General features: G+C 28.6%; 1 protein-coding gene across 3 annotated transcripts in view; it reads left to right on the plus strand.

Moving 5' to 3' along the window:
* Positions 1-10,616, plus strand: part of LOC113552593 (segmentation protein cap'n'collar) — an 87,155-nt gene extending 76,539 nt beyond the window's left edge. Inside the window, exons 7-15 of one of the 3 annotated variants that reach the window (XM_026955461.1) lie at positions 4,003-4,396; positions 5,932-6,059; positions 7,411-7,510; positions 7,577-7,820; positions 8,443-8,552; positions 8,670-8,807; positions 9,196-9,488; positions 9,618-9,791; positions 9,896-10,611. In XM_026955461.1, coding sequence (XP_026811262.1) covers positions 4,003-4,396; positions 5,932-6,059; positions 7,411-7,510; positions 7,577-7,820; positions 8,443-8,552; positions 8,670-8,807; positions 9,196-9,488; positions 9,618-9,791; positions 9,896-10,042 — 1,728 coding nt within the window. In that variant the 3' untranslated portion in view covers positions 10,043-10,611. Of the gene's footprint in view, positions 1-4,002; positions 4,397-5,931; positions 6,060-7,410; positions 7,511-7,576; positions 7,821-8,442; positions 8,553-8,669; positions 8,808-9,195; positions 9,489-9,617; positions 9,792-9,895 lie in introns of all 3 variants that reach the window. The other 2 variants (XM_026955449.1, XM_026955455.1) reach the window with 2 other exon arrangements.
* The last annotated feature ends 6,663 nt before the right edge of the window (positions 10,617-17,279 follow it).

Genomic DNA, 17,279 nt, shown 5'->3' on the forward strand with positions numbered 1-17,279 from the left:
GTGACATAACCGGCGAGCTTTCTCCCCCGGGGTGAGAAAAATCTGTCGGTCGTCGCCCAGTTATGCGGAGAGACCGACGGACGGGCAAAGATAAATATTTACTCAAATATACTTGCTCAGATCGGCGGCCAGCAGGTAGACTTTTGTACAATAATAATGTGCACTCTGGCCAATGTGTTGACTCCGCGCGAGATAATTATCATAACCACTTGAAACGACGAAATTCACCTCGGAATGGTAAAATAATAATCCCTCGTATAGAAACGTACCTACGCATATATATATATAATATATTAAATATATATATAAACGCGGGACTACCTACCACAATATATTATATATACTAAAATAATATAACATTTATGTATAGCTGGAAGTGCGTTCTTATTGTTATTATATTTTTATTTTCGGAATTTCGGGTCGAGTGCAGGCGTGTATAGATGTATATATGTGTATGGATATATATAATATAATATAGTCCCATCCCTCACCAGATTCGGGGGCTCCGTCCTCTTATATATAATAGTAATAATAATACATGCACTACACACTTATAATAATATGCGCATAATAGGCCTACCGTTTTGAATTCAGACGGTGGTTATAGTGTTATTGTGTTATATTTTTCTCTCCTTCACATATATAATCACGCAATCAGCGTTTCGGAATCGAGGGAAACGAAATATGTGCATTTCATCGTCATTGTTGTCGTGGCTCACCACCGCCGCGTCGGGTCCATAATATTATGCGTCATATGGATGATCGTCGTCGTCGCGTCGTACCTCGTATACAACAGCTACCTGCTCGCGTGGATGTAATATGAAAATTTCTAAGTATAAAAGTGACGACGGACAAAGACCCGCAGACCAGCGCTTATTCGAGTGGCCGGTGCGCCAACAACCCCTTCGAAACGATTTAATTGTACAATATATATTCGGATTTACGAACCGTTTAGCTTACCGGGTCGGTAATATATTATGCTGCAGTTGGACAACATTAAAATGTCAAGAGGACAGTAATTAACCCTTATACACCTGACAGAATAATATATGTATTACGAGTATTTGCTGCATTGTGTTTCGTTTATAGGTACAAGTACTGTTGTTTAGGTTCATATTCGTATTATTTTTTTAATAATGAAGTACACAATTTAATTTTGGGAATTTTTAAGTACATTATCCTATGTCATATTTTTAAATTCTTAGATTTGTATGGCATTTAAGAAAAATATCGTGGCTATTGGAACTTAATTTTTTTTTTGAAAATATTGTTATACCTACCTATTTAAATCAAAATGTTAACGATCTGTTTTTGAGTTAATGATCTATATTAGGATAAATACGAAATAGATTAAATGTTTGGTGTCAGTACTACACTAAATTTCATCACTATCATTTATAAGTATTCAATATTATTTTACAAATTGAAATACATATTTTTTTGTATCAATATGATATCAATATCGTTTGATTGCCATATTTACTAAATGAGGAATGTTTGTTATAAATTAATTTTGTATTATAATAATATCTATTTAGTATTTACTACAAATTTTAATAGATTTTTAAAAATATTTAAAAAGCTCAAGAAACATATTTAAAGCATTAATACGTTTTTAATTCGAAAATTTGATAATTTAAAACATTGTGATTATATCTATAATAAGTAGTTATATAGATAACCGTAATTATAATCTTAAATTGTACATGTACGTAATTTATTTCGTGTACCTATAATAATTTTGTAACTAGTTAGTTGAGTAAGTACCTATATTATAATAGCTGTTATTGTTGTTAGTTTAGTTTAGAAATTATTATGAATAGACATGTTTGATACAACAATAATTTTTTTCCCAATGATTTGTATTCGTTAATGTTTCGAACGGTAACACAACTGTTTATTTAACACTATTTTAAAATTTTAACACATTACATTCGAACAGTTTTATTAATATATGTGTATAGATAGGTTTGGATTAACCTGTATGGTTCTTAAAATTGTGTGCGTGAGTTTTACATACCGCTTCCTATTTCGTATAGGTACTTGTTTGACACTTTTTTTTTCGATTTTATGGTATCCGTGCGTTTTTTAAAATACCGTGTGATAAAATGATTGAGAACTCTATAAAAAAAAACTTTTTATTATAAAATGTCATACCTACTAATTTTATATCGATTTCTATATTATAATTTGTAATTTATGTTATAAATGTTATAATAATTGATAGGTAGGTACTTAATAAATGAAAAAGAAATTAATGTCTATATTTATTTCATATTGAATGTATGAAAATTGTCTATAACATGAGTTATTTCTAAGTGTAAATGTAAAACTGTTTAACAATTAACTTGTAACGTAATAAAAATAAGGTGTATAATATATTATTTGTGATATTTTTAATCTGTTCGTAGTTTACACTCACCTATAAACATTTAATAGCCACGCAAGCGCGATAACTAATTTATATTAATCACATAAGGAAGGAACGGATTTCTAAGTCGATAAATATATAACCGATCAAAATGTAGTAAATATTTTTATTGCTTATATTGTTTTTCTTGTACTTATAGTTGGCCAATTCAGGGTTTCTTAAAACAATAACGATTATCTGCAGATGTATATTATTAAAAGTTATTTTTTATAATTGAAGTTATTTCTTCGTGAAAATAATATTTAAAATGTTTATTTATTTATACTTAAACACGGGACGAGCCCGCAATTGCGTGAAATACGAAGTATGGGTACATTAATAAAATCACTCAGATTATAACTTACATGCTGGTAATTAACTCTTACGAAAAAGATACAACAATTTAGATAATTACGATAAAAAATAATATGATAATTATTCATTTAGGTCAATTTCGTCATTTTAACATTTTTGATCAAATATATCGTATGATTGTTAAAAGAAAAACAGAACAAAAAATTTTTCGGATACTGAAAGCGAGGATCCCAAAATTAACTTGAGATAGCATCGTGGGGCATCAACTTCACCATTAATAAGCGTGTACGAATAGAAAGAAATTTAAATTACCCTGTTTTCTTACAACATTGGTTTTATCATAAGTACGATTCGAGATACACATCTATAAATTATTATTTAATAAAATCATATAATAAACTTAGTATAATGCACATGTAATATTGGGGTTTTTACTAATTTTATTATCTGATGTAATAATAATATTATTCAGTTATATGCAATAAATACTATCTTAATAATCCGCAGTTCTAAATCTCGGATGATTTAGAAATTCATCATATTGTGTGTTAGTTATGATAGTATGATAATGTACTATAAGTAATGACTATTGATTTCTTTTGTTATATACCTAAGTTAATATCAATCATATGAAAACGTGAAAGTTTAATTATTTGTAATGCTGAATATCGTATCGTGTAACGGGTTTGCTGTTTACGTGTAACATATTTCAACAATGTATAATTTTTGTTCTGTTACGAGTACATATAAAAATGCAAAATAAATTATAATTATTGTTTTTTGTATTATAACAATAATATTATTATGGATGTTATTTATTGAAATGAAACAATACGAGTATAAATTTAATATGCTACCTTAAGTGCATTGTATTTTAACATAAAACATAAACAAGAAATAAATAGGCCTATTTCACGACCATATACGCATATATGGTCTGCTTATTCCCCGGGTTCCATTTAGTATTCCTATATAATGCATTTGTTCTCAAATGATGAATTATCAAAACGTATTTGGTATTTGCATGATTATTATACTTGAAATTTTCAAATTTATTTTATTAAAACGATAAATACATGTTTAAACAATATGACGTGGTGATCATTATAGTCATTGCAATAAATTCTATAAATTATAAAATGTCTATGTTAGTATACAATTACAAATATAGCTTAAAATGAATACATTTTATATAAATATATAGGTAATCGTGTACAAGATATTCTTGTATGCAATATTTATCAGCTATTATTGATTATGAAACTTTGTCACTTTAGGGCAGGATGGGCTACACAAGAACGGGCAACAGTGGAATGGACCAGCGGGGCTGGCAGGACTTGGCTACGTGCAGCCCGATGCTGGCGTTCCCGGTCGAAGGACAGCACCACCATCATCAGCCCCATTACGGCCAGCACCCGTCCAGCGCGCTCAGTTACCCGCCCGGGCCCGGCATGTATCACCATCCGCATCACCACCAACACCACCACCAGCACAACAATCACAACAGCAACAACAACACGGGAAACGTGTTGTTGCAGAACGTGAGCCTGTGCGCGCCTCCTCCGCCACCACCTCCACCAGCGTCCACGTCCATTGACATGGGCGGAGGCCACGCGACCACGTCTTCGTCGTCGTCCCTATCACACTATCATCACCACTCTTCGTCGATCGGTACGTTATCTACATAGTATACTGTTTTAATCTTATCTGTACTCAATACTCACGAGCACTTCGACATAAACAATTCAATTCACCGCATTGCCATCGTGAGCGAACTGTTGGATACTACAGCGCGTGTTGAAAAATAAATTAATATTGCGATGTTTGTCGTAACATGACTGTGTTGCGTATTATATTATTATTGCGGGTAAGACCCAGACTCCAGAGTCGTATTTAGAGTTTTGACATTCTAAGTAAAGTTTTAAAACTGGCAAATGGCTTGGATACAAAAATGTTCTAACAACTTACAAAACCTTAACATTTTAGACATACATGTTTAATATTCATCTTTTTTTACCACAAAATAATTATCTAATTTATGAATTTGGAAATAACATGTGTATTTTTTACATTTTTTTTTATAGAAAATTTTCTAGAAGTTGTAAAACTTAGTTATTTAACTACGTTAATAGGAAAGTTTGTTTTGGTTAATGTAAAAAAATATATGAAATTGTTTACCGCTAAGTCCAAAATAATGAATATAAGAGGTAACATTTATAAATATAAAACTGAAAATTAGATTTCAGATAAATATTAGTCATTTAGTTGGGTTAGGTAACCTTTTTGATTAATTAACGGAAAAAACGATTAAAAAAAATAATCCAGACAGACAGACTTTTCAGAATATAATTTGTACAGATTGTTACTGATAGTGAAGTTTTATTTGATGACTTCGTAATTTGGAACTATAAATATTCTGTAGTAGGAACTTAATAGCCTCATAATGACTTGCGATTATTTTATATTGATACGATTTTTATATTATTTTAAAATTTAGGACAATTATTCAATTTCATCATGTATATTATCAAGTATTTATTAATAGTTTTAATTTTTGGCCAACTGATCTCGCTCCATAGATAAAAACAACGTATAGATAGGTTTATTTTATTTTAATAAATACATTATTATAAGATTCAACATGTTTTTGATTTTATTGATGTTATAATAATATTATGTTTAATCATTAAGTATTAGATGTCATATGTATATATTTCTATACCTACATGTGTATTATCATTTATTTCGAAATAGACGATATGCAATAGAGGTATTTAAAAAACAGGCAGAACGTTTATTTATGAACGTATGTTCACATATTTAAGTGTGTCTTATACTAAAATAACCCCTCACCATCCTTAAAGTATTATTAAATCTTGCCTATGTCGTATTCTGCAGCATTTTCAATTAAATGTTTATCGAATTTTATACTATTCCACATCCATACTCTACACAGTGGGTTCTATATCTTTATCACATTAGTTTCATAATTATATCAATACAATTTATTATTACTGGATAATAAACTTGTGTGAATCGAGGGAAACGATTTCCCCCACGATCGCTTCCTATTATATATTATACTAATACGATACTAGTTACTACACGTGCCTACCGTCGCAAATCCATCGCTGTATACGTTCATTCATTAAAATATTATTTAATAAATTATAATATAGATATATATGTCTATTTCTATGATACAGGTGTGTCGACCAACTGCAATCTTAGTTCAGCCGTTGCCACTTCGCTTCACTTACCCGGCAGTTCATCCGAACAGCCTACAGCGTTCAAGACAGAACCCCATCAACATGAAATGATGTTTCCCTATCAGGTAATGATCACTAGCAATTATGCTTATATAGTCATTTGCAGTGTTTTACTTTTTTAGATGAAAACATACGTTTTTAATTTCATGTTCTGAAGCAGAATATTTTTTGAAATATTTTTATACCTATACATAAAATCTAAATTTGGATGAGTAGTTAATGAATATTAACTTAATATAATTTGCATATTTATTCTGGTTGATCGTATGATATGCTAAGTTAGCACAAAATTTGTTTCATGACTTCACGGTTTAAAAAATTTAACTTTTTTAGTGCATATTTTTGTATATTTTGATATTTTTTCTATTCTTAGGACTTATTTTACAATTTTAATTGTATATTTCGATATTTTTATAGTTTCGATTAATATTAAAATAAACTAATAGGTATACTTGTAGTCTTGTAGGTATAAACGGTTTTCCCAAATATGACCTTAGATCAATAATTGGAGAAATAAAATACGTATACCAAGATGATTAAAGTGACGAAAAAAATAAAGAAAAGTAGATAAGTTTATCTATTGTATAAGATTCCGCAATTTTTTAAAATATTTTGTAACAATTAAATGTTCAAAAAAAATTAATTTTTTACGCATATTTTTATTTTCCATGAATATTTTAACATTTTAGTGCATATAAGTCCGTGTTCTAGTTATGACTATTTAAAACGTTGGTTAGCTAAGTGGTGTTGTACGGAGGTACCCCGTAAAATGATGGTCTACTACTCCACTCACCTAAGCTTTAAATATTTTTAATATATAAACTATACTCGAATTTTGATTCTTATAAATATTAAAATATTCTGAAAAATATTTTGTTTCGAAATATGAAATTTAAAAAGTGAGTTTGTTATTCAAAAAAGTAAAAACATAACTACAATATACTAAAAAAAATTATTTCCAAAAACTTTATTAGATTTTGAAATAATCGAGTATCGTTCAATAAAATAATTGTCCTGCATATTTTTATGTTAGAATAAAAACTAAATTAATTTATATCAGTATTATTATTATTATTATGCTCACATATCTACTAAAGTTCTTAAATCATTTCATAATTATATAATGATAACTAATTTATCTGTAAATTAGACACATGTATTTATTTTTAACTACATTTTCAAATAAGTGCAATCAATATATATATATTGATAATATGTATAATATATATATTACGTATTGGTATGTGTTCAAATTTTATTTGTATGTAATAATAATCAATATACTATATATAGACATCTAGATTGTATAAAATATGGTTTTATATTTGTATTACCAAGTGATTATTTTAGTAAAGACACTATCTCATTATATATATATATATTTACTATATTATCATTTTTTCCCCGTATATTTAGAATCACAATAATGAAATGGCTCCTTCATCGGATGGACTTTTGTCGTCGATATTAAACGACGACGACTTGCAGCTTATGGACCCATCGATGGGTGCGGACGGTAATAACACTAAAACCTATAAAAAAAAAATACAGTGTGTAATTCCTTTTATTCATTAATATATAGGTGGCATGTACCCGGTGCGGATGATGGACACAGCTAGTAGCTCGGTGCCGTGCAACAACAACACGATGAACACCGCAACCATGGTACAAAACGGTAACGCGGGCGGTGGTGACTCGGACAGCGCCGTTAGTTCAATGGGCTCAGAACGCGTGCCCTCGTTGTCGTCAGACACCGAATGGATGGAAACCAACTCGGACAGTGGACATAATGAAGGGTACCCATCCCACTCCCACCAAGAATATGGGTAAGTCCTGCGGGTTATCTCGTTTTAGATGACGATGATTACTACATTTGTCATTTTGTCATGTTTTTATATTTTATAGTATACATACTATATTATACAAAATATAACAGAAATAACTGACTTATTTAACTAGCAACAACACTAACTAGAATTAAGTTTATATAGAAATATGGATGGCAATGCTGTATAACTAGGTACCTACTTGAAATAGAAATCTGTTTCACTTGAACTAGAGATTACTACATTTATTATATAATTAACAGTTGTTTCTTCGTATATTATACATTATACATTAGTTTTAAATTTAATGCAAATTTAGACGACATCACATTTGAAATGTTGGTTTCGGTTAAAAAAAAAATCACAATATTTACCAATTAAATCCTTTAACGTATGAAAATTCGTGAATTGAGGAAAAATTAAAGTGATCGATATATTTATATTATATTCATATAATACATAGTACTGTCCCTTTCGCTCTTTGTACATAATGTGACAAATATATTTTAACATTATATATATTCTATATTAGACACAATATTTTTGTATAATATAATATCATCTGCAGTATGCAGGGCTTTTATCATTGATTAGTAATTATCATGTTACTGTTTCGCTTTAGAAAAATGAGGTGGTTAGACAATTATCTGTATTCCGGAAGTCGTGGTCATTCGGCTGCTCCACAAAAGAAATACCAGTTGTACGGAAGGCGTCTAACAGATCCTGTATCAGGTACACATTATATAATTAATATTATTAATAAAACAATGTTGAAATGCTTAAGTTGCTCGGTAAAATAGTTCTCGTCTCGCGTTTTTTTAATTTTAATTTTTACCTTTATATATTTAGGAACCCCGAACGCCACTGAAACGACAAGGCCGAATCACGTTGGTCTAGTGCCCGATTCATTGAACCTGCCGTATGATATGTCCGTCAGGGAAGGTATTCCAGTGCCTGGTTCTTCACAGTTTAACAGGCACATGGCTGGTAAGTTATTTTAATGTTTTATTACTATCTACAATTATTTATTTAATTTTTATACCATCTCCCACTTGGGAGTCACTAGATAGCCATGGCCTATGTGTTATATTAATATAGGCTAAATTCCCCTTCTCATATAAAAAAAAAATTATAACACTATATTCAAAATGTCAATGCAAATATATATATATATTGATCCAGAATATAAAATTATATTTTATATTATGTATAGTCTATAATTATTTATAATACCTAAAGGATGATTAAAAAAAACCTATTGAATAAATATCAAATTACCCCACATAAGCATAATTGTAAATTTTATTTCTATATTTCAACAATGCATTTTTGTCTAATTATATAAACTGTATAATATTATTTATTGTTGATCAAGGTTGTTCACGTGTGATGACGCCCGAACACCAAGTGGCTCTCAACCATACGTATGCACTACCTGCTGAAGGTCCCAGGACACCGCGTAACAAGTTCAAGAGCAGCAGTAAGAGGAGCGAGGATGAACAACTAACAAGAGACGAGAAGAGGGCCAGAAATCTGAATATTCCTATCAGCGTCGACGACATAATCAATCTTCCCATGGATGAATTTAACGAGAGGCTGTCCAAGTATGACCTATCTGAAAGTCAACTGACATTGATTAGAGATATTAGACGTCGAGGAAAAAACAAGGTCTGTAAAGGGTTATAGACAGTTATTCATTTTTAATATACATGATTCACCTAATCTAACCTAGCTAATACATATTATCGTTTTGTGGACATATTTTCTTAATAATATTATTGTTATTATTGTTTTTAGGTGGCTGCTCAAAATTGCCGGAAACGTAAGCTGGATCAAATCCTCAGTTTAGCCGACGAAGTAAAACAAATGAAAGACCGAAAGTTCAATCTGTTACAAGAACGTGAATACTTAATGACCGAACGTATGAGAGTCAAAACCAAATATGATCTACTTTATAACCATATATTTGCAGTAAGTTTAGCATTTGATTAACGTACATATAAAAATATATACAATTTGAAAATGGTCTTGATATAAATGTTAATTAATTCCAACACGTTTATTTGTATGTTTAGAGTTTAAGAGATCCTGACGGAAATCCGTACTCACCGTATACTCATACGCTGCGTGAGCAGCCAGACGGCAGTGTTAGTATTGTACCCAGAAATAATGGTACCCAAAGCGATCGGAATCCTCGGTCTAAGCAACACAAGGACAAGTAATCTTAAAAATTACTTGATTTCCGGTTATATTTTTATACCTAAATGCTGTGATAAATACTATGGGTGGTCAAATCACCTCGAAATTATCAGGGAGCCGTGTGTACTTAATAATTTTGCTCAAACATAATATTATACACTTTTTTACATTTTAATCCCAATGACATCAGATTAATTAGACAACTCCTTGATAAAAACTTTATTAAATTATTTTTAAAATAAGCTATTATTATGTTATATAAAAAAAAATTATGAAGTTATTTAAATTAACGAATCTTAATTAGTTTTTTCCTTTTTTCTTTTGTATATTTGCAAACTATTTTTTACTTGACTCGCATAAAAATATTTCACAGAACAAATATTTTGCTCAGTCACATAAGAAAAATTTCTCATAGTTATATGTTGCGTTTTTATTTTTCTTAATTAAACTTTGTCATTTATTGAATAGGGAAACGGATGGTATTGGTTGAATTTTGAGAATTCATTATAATTTATTTATAACTTGGTGAATTTCTATAATTTATTGTAAACTATTTTTTTTTTTCTAACCACGATGTGTTTAAAATAAAATAATATATCGTAGTTTCTGGTTTATTAATATTATATGTAAATTAAAATATATATCATAATATTAGAATAATTTAATTTATAAGGTGGTTAAATTTTATGACAATTGAAAATCTTTGGTTATAATTTGTATTTGTGGTGACTATTAGGTTGGTGTCTATATTATATTATATATACTGTAATATTATTTATTTTGTAACTTAGAAAAAAAAATGTATAATTTTTTTGTATATTAATACTTGTATTACGTACAATTTAGTATAATTAACATTTTTAATAATATTTTCTTTTTGCCTAATTTGAATGACTTATTGTTGACTACTATTTAGTACCTATATTAAAAACCTACTCTTCTCAATATTTAAACGTTTTACGTAACAATACAATACTATTCGTGTGTACCTATTTGTTTTCCCCTGTATGGTATATTCAATATATTAAATATAACTTAGTATCTATATTTAAATATGAAATACAACACTTTGTAAGTACCTATTCACTATTCAAAATATACTGCGTTGTATTATTAATTATGATTACTATAGATACTCATTTCGTTGCAAAATTTGCTGCGCAATACGTAACTATTTCCCATGGAAGAAAATATTTATGTAATAAAATATTTCTAATGATCAATCGGTATACATTTCTACATGGCAAAACCAACACGATGATTAGTAGAGATCAAATATTTTGAAATTAATTGATCGTTTCTTAAAAAAAATTGAACCGTTGCGGGACGCCTGCAGTCAGATATGTAACATCGAAAAACGTTTTCTGAAAAGTATGTTAAAAATGAATAGTGAATAAAATGTAGTGACTATGAAATAACTTTTAAAATATTCAGTTCATAAAATCAGAGGTTCAATTACCTTTAAATGTTGGGGGGGCTGTAGCGCTATACCCTCCATCTGCTTTTACATGGAAAGTAACTGGCAGTGACGTTGCCCCCATACCACCATATATTTATTATATTATTCACTTAAAAATATAAAACATACAAAACAAAAAACAAATATTTATTTACTCGAGTCTCATTTTTCTTTTCTTTTTAATATTTCATCAACTCGGTCCTTGTGGCTGAGGGGTGGGACGACGGGGTCGATTTTATAACTTATATTGAATTATTATTTGAAATTTTTCAATATTATTCTTTTTTTTTCTTTAACTGTGCATTTTAGACGTTTAGACTCAAAAAAAATCCATACTCTATATCTGAATCCCATGTAAATTAATATTAATTGTTTCTTTATTTCGCCACTAAAGTCTGGAAACGTCCCCGCTATATGTTATAGTATAAATATACGCGATAACAATTGTATAAAATTACGCCGATAGCAGACTAATGCTAGGTAAAAAAAACAGTTGTAAAACTGTCGATAGCAGTAAAAATTCGATTTTCAGTGCACCGGACAAATTAAATCTGCTAGTGACGGACCCATTATACAAGAGACGAGCATATAATTGATAGTTGTTGGTCATATACCAAATTCAAATACAAATGCCGGTCGAGATGCGTATACAATTACATACTACATTAAGAGTCAAGTTGTAATAATAATTTAGAAGATCAAATGTCAAAATGTTGGCGTTTAAAAACATTATCTAATGACACAATTATACAATGGAGGAGAAGTCGTGTCAGTCGTATTTTAATAAAACTGTTCGCCGAGGCTCGGACGGTAAATTTATTGTACAATTACCATTTAAAAACGAAGTAAAAGAAATAGGCAAATTATTATCCTACAGCTCGACAACGTTTTCTTTCCTTGGAAATCTGATCTAAATTTAATCCAATATTACTCGAACATGTTAAATGTATAAAAGAATATATTGAATTTAATCATATTATGCTGTGAGGTGGTTTCTCGCTAATAAAATGGATGTCAAATAGTTCCAAACTACTCGACGATATGCCAAATATAGGAAATAAATCAATGATCATAATGGAACTTGAAAATAAAACAACTACCATTTTAGGTTTTTCTTTTTCTTTATTAATTAATCCGCGGCAACAAAGGCCATTTCATGGTTTATTCATTTGTAGAGGGGAGGAACGGTAGGTTGAAACACGTTTTTTTGTATGCGTGGCAAGGATTTGTCACTAAAATCCTGGGTGGTCACTCATCCGGGAGCTAACAACACCGGCCGATACGTACACTCAGAAGCGTTTCCGCAGTTACGCACCACACCAAGCCACCATTTTAGGTTTATAGTCGTGTCCAGAACGCGATTTCTTTAAATACGAAATTGAAATACAGGCTCACCGACTAAGTGAAATACAGGATATGGCCAGTTTAAATGAATGGAATCACGTGAGCTCTCAAGATAATCCAGCAGATTTAATATCTTGCGGTTCTCGTCCCCATCATTTATAAATAATGAATTATGGTAGGAGGGCCCTCATTAACTCACCAACAATTCCGTTAAGTGGCCCAAATCAAAGATTAACCTTAACATTAATACGATTCCGGAAGCTAGAGAAAGAACGTTGTATTAATAGATCATATAAATGAAAACCTCATTAAAAAATATTCAATGGGTAATAAATTATGACAAATGTTTTCTTATTCTTTACGTTTTATTAAAATTCGTGTAGCAAATAAAAAGATATTATAATCTCTGTTGTATACTATAATTATTATACATATATATATTTATTTATTGATTCTATTTTGCTTATTATCGTAATACATAATTTTGTAATTTGTTTTATAATTTATAAAACTAATATTTTTTGATTTATTTTATGTATTAAAAACTTATGTTGAAAATTATTATAATATTATTTCAAAGCAGGCGGCATGTTATTTGAAGCATATATTTTCTATAAATATTTGAAAAACGGATTTTGTCGCTTATTATCGCTTACTGAAAGCGTTTATATTTAATCTAAAACGATTGTCAGTACGCGTTTGACTGTCCACCACCACATAATTATATTTAAGGTAATATCGTAAACTCAAATCTCTTAAAGTAAATCAACCTATACAGTCCACTATTTAAGTTTAAAAAGTAACAAAACAGTTACCCCTTGTTTTCGTTTTTATTTTTACTTTCAACATATATTTGATATGCCCAACTAAATCCAATTTATATGAATTTCCGATAATCAAATAAATATAAAATGTTGTTGATATTAGATATCTAATTTAAATCACATTTAAATCCATTTTGATTTCGTTCAAAATTATATAAGTCAGACATTTTACTTTTTATTTTTTCAAATAGTTTTATAAATACGTTAAGATTCATATTAGTCATATTTCCAATAAGAATCTATAAATTAGAAGGATTTCAACATTCTTGACTACAGTTTTCATTAATATACCTAACTTAATATCTTGCAGTGTGGCTAGGTAGGCATCTCTAAATCGTAATCTCCCACATTTTTACACATGAATTGCTTCATCTACGAATTTTCGTGATGGCTATTTTTAATCTAACTTTTAATTCATAATATGAGTGGGCTCAAAGACGTGTCAGTGATAACGGTGTAAAGGGGGAGTGTCCCCTGCCTTCTGAGTCATAACTAAAATTCGTTATATAGCCGGGTAGGTAATCATATCGGAAGAATTAAACATTTATATTTTTCACCAAATTCTAATATTCATTGAGCTTGAATTTAGTGCCTATAGTCTTATAATTAAGTATTCAATCAATAATTTTTAGATATCAGATACATAATGTTAATTTGTAGTAAGTAGCCGGTAGGTATAATACAAAACTATATATACAAAAAAACGTCTAAATGTATTATTTTATCGTAAATATAATTACAGTATTAGATGACAATCATAATTAATTCAAATATTCAGCCTTTTTGAAAATCGCAAGTCCTCGTTATTTTATTGTTGTAGGCATCTAATATCATATGAAACGATATGAACTGATCGCCGTTACATCCACAACTTACACCACGATCGACTAAATCTATATCCTTCCCAACCCATCCTGTTGCATATTGTCTTGCAAATATACCCTATAAATTATAGAAAAAAAAAATTATAATACTGTTAAACAGTATAGGTACCTAGTTAGTAGGTAATGATAGTATGTTCAATACATAAATTATTACTTTTTCATAGAATGTTATTTCATTGTCGGCACATCATTTACCTCTTTACCTCAGTAATCGGCTTTACAATACTGTGAACAATAATATACAATAGTATATAATATTGATTATATTTTAAATAATTTAGTTACAGTTATACAACTTTAATGAACTAATTATTTAATAAATTAATTTGCATATTGTTGAAATTTGAGACGAATTGGTCTTTGACGAGGATGTTAAACCTATTTTTAAGTAATAATTGGGAAATAGCTTGAATAGAATAAATTGCTTATTAATTATTTTTTTTGCCTAGACCCCCCTACCTTATTTAAACAATAATTTCTATGTCCCTGTCACCAATCCATTAAATACATATAGTATACAACATGCATAATAATCCTAGTTAACGAACATTTCAAATCAAAAATATTTGTATATCTGGTCAAATGATATTTCACAATGCATATACTTCAAACGATCATCATAACTTATTGTAGTGTAATAATTAATACTTTTCTGAATTTATCAAAATATTTGATAATAAGTATACATTTAGAAGGTATTTATTATTATTTTAAATATAATCAGCACTTTCTACAGAAACATCGGGGATGTCTATTCCAGTAAAAATCAACCCCGTTACAGGTTATTCGTCAAGAAATTCTTTCAAGTTTTGTGTTTCAAATGCAATGCAATCATTAAAATTGGCAGCTCTCCAAATATTTAAATTTATTCCATGAAATAAAAATACATTAGGGCTAAAATTAGTTATTGATTTGATGTTTGCTGTATAAAATGATAAATATACTTGAATTATTGTTAATAATAATTTGATTAAATATGTAATTAAAAACGTATACATAATGTAGGTTGTTTTACTTATTGATAGGTATCTACTTAAATGCTCTAAATACATTGAATTTAAGTCTTACAAAAATAAATAGGTAATATAAGGTATTTAATTGATCAATTTATTTTTTTAAATAAACCAGTCATAATGTTTTTAATGTTAACCTACACGATTTTTAAATAATAATAATTTATGTTACCTATAGAAATACGCTCCAGTATTTTATTTTTAAAATCCATTACTTATTATTTATAAGTAACTAACTATAATAACATAATACTGTAATGTGAAAAAAAAAACATTAGTAAGTGTAAACTATAAATTACACTAGTTAAATAAGCATAAATCAGAATAAATGTGTCAACTTTTTCAAATCGATCATTTATAATCATAAATTAATTTCCGTTTTCGTGACAATAGTATGGTGATGAATAACATTATCTTATATCTCATCTCTTAATATTATAAAGTACAATTATAATGTTAATTTGGTGTTCTGAATAAAGTCATTGATAAATAACAATACTTAATTCATAGTATGTTTTGAAAACCAATTCTGAGCGAAGACGGAGTTTCAAATTTAATTGGTCGCTCATAATCTAAAATCAAATGAATTGAAAAATTGAAAAACTTTTTTTAAATATATATTGATGATTTTAATAATTTATACTATTCTGACTTTATCAAAATATCTTTATACATTTAAATGGAATTGACAATTATTCTTAATATCATCAGTACTTACCGTTTGAATAGGTGAATCTAATCCAGTCAAAATCAACCTCGTTGTAGGATATTCGCCTATGAATTCTTTCAAGTTTTGAGCTGCAGTTTCAATGCCATCATTAAAATTGTTGGATAACCAAACATTTATATTTAGTTCATAAAATAAAAACACTTTAGAGCTAAAACCGGTTAGTAATTTGATGTTCGCTATAAAAAATCATAACTTTACTTAAATTATTGTGAATAATGATTTTTATAAAGTATACATAATAAAGTTTGACTTATTGATAGGTATCTACTTGAATTCTCTAAATAAATTTAAGTTAAATAAAATTCTTACAAAAATAAATAGATAATAGTATAAGGTGTTTAATAAAATCTAAATTTGTATTTCTCAGTTTCATTTTTAAAATAAACCATACAGTGGCAATATTTTTTTTAATATTTATCTACACGATTTTTGAACCATAATAATTTATGTTACCTATAACAAGCTCCTGTATTATATTCTCAAAAACTAACACTTATTCGTATAGTTAGGTAAAATTATAAATAACACAAACTAAATAACCATAAATTAGAATAAATCTGTCAATTTTTTAAATCTATTATCTTTATTCATAAATCAATACCGTACTAAGTCAATTCTATGGTAATGAATTACATTATCATTTATCTTATATTAATATCAATACTTAATTCATAGTATGTGTTGAAAAACAATTTATTCTGAGTGGAGACAGAGTTTCAGATTTAATTTTTTTACAGAAATGTTCACATATGGGGGGGGATTATTAATTCCTTACATATACATATATTTTTTAGGTATTATGTATTTAAAAATATACCCTATGAAATCATTGGTTGCTCAATGTGTAAAATTAAATTAAGTTTAATGATCTAGATACTCATTTCCTTAGTGAAAAATGGATACAACTACGAATATTTGACTACAATTTATTATTACGGTCGTCTTAGATTTCAATATTTTTAATTAAAATAATGTTAAGCTAGCAAAATAACTAAAACTAAAATTG

This window comes from Rhopalosiphum maidis, chromosome 4 (assembly GCF_003676215.2).
Source record: "Rhopalosiphum maidis isolate BTI-1 chromosome 4, ASM367621v3, whole genome shotgun sequence".
In the NCBI taxonomy this organism is placed as follows: domain Eukaryota; kingdom Metazoa; phylum Arthropoda; class Insecta; order Hemiptera; family Aphididae; genus Rhopalosiphum; species Rhopalosiphum maidis.